General features: G+C 42.0%; 1 protein-coding gene across 1 annotated transcript in view; it reads right to left on the reverse strand.

Annotated features, from left to right (window-relative positions):
* LOC136797238 (homeobox protein orthopedia-like) overlaps positions 1-686 on the reverse strand; it is a gene marked incomplete at its 5' end in the record, with an annotated part of 113,604 nt that extends 112,918 nt beyond the window's left edge. The window contains 1 exon segment of the mRNA XM_067053247.1: positions 382-686. Coding sequence (XP_066909348.1) covers positions 382-686 — 305 coding nt within the window.
* Between the last annotated feature and the right edge of the window lie 360 nt (positions 687-1,046).

Consider the following 1,046-nt stretch of genomic DNA (forward strand, 5'->3'; position numbering starts at 1 on the left):
ATCGAGGAAGACTCCCGTGCAGTACATACCGCGCTCCAATGTGGAAGATATGACATCAACTACTTTGAATTTTATTTTTGAACTTTAGTTATTGCAGTATTTTAATGTTCTGATCAACAGTGTGTTTATACATCATAAGCGGGGGAAAATACAAGAACAAATAAAAAAGTAATCATAAGAAAATAAAACATATTAAATGAAAAAAAAATTATGTTTATAATATATAATGTTTTAGAAACTATAAATACGACCTGTAAACCAATAACCCTACTTCACAACTCTTATAATCTGTACTCAACATAACATTACATTCAAAAATATTAAATTTCCCATATTTCGACAAATGCTATTTTGATAAAAATATATAAAATTTTGACTTACCTGTACCCTCGACTCTGTGAGTCCGATCCTCATGGCGATTTCTTCCCTCATGAAGATGTCAGGGTAATGTGTCTTAGAGAAGCACCTCTCGAGCTCGTTGAGCTGTGCCGGGGTGAACCTGGTTCTGTGCCTCTTCTGCTTGCTCGGTTTGATGGAGTCCTCGTGGTGTACCGATGGCTGGAGGGACAGGCCCGCAGCGACGGCTGCTTGGAAGGCTGCCTGTGGTACATGGTGCTGGTGTGCACCCTCACCCGCCTTCAGCTGCCGTTTGCTCTCATCCTGTCCTCCTCCACATTCCTTAGGCCCTGCAGACATTAGGGACACCCTAAGAGTGGAAATAGTTCCAGAAGAGATATAAGTTTTCTGAATTTGAAATTAAGGAGGAGTCATAACAAATAATGGGAGTGGTCCCTCAAATGGAATTTTGACAATTTCACTTTAGGTTGCACGGGGTGGCAACCTCTAGATACTCTTCAAGGGTTCAAAAGGACCATGAGGTTTATACCCCAGACCTAGTCTCTCCCATTAATGTCAGTACCGATATCGTATCCTTAACCGATCCAGACTAAAGCTATAGGGATGTGCTGGGATCCCAAAGAGCTCTACTCTACCCCTCACACGTGGGGGATAGAGTGGACTCAAAGATCCTCGGGTCGATAGAGCAA

Source organism: Halyomorpha halys, unplaced genomic scaffold (genome assembly GCF_000696795.3).
Source record: "Halyomorpha halys isolate HHAL.00 unplaced genomic scaffold, Hhal_1.1 Scaffold1669.1, whole genome shotgun sequence".
In the NCBI taxonomy this organism is placed as follows: Eukaryota; Metazoa; Arthropoda; class Insecta; order Hemiptera; family Pentatomidae; genus Halyomorpha; species Halyomorpha halys.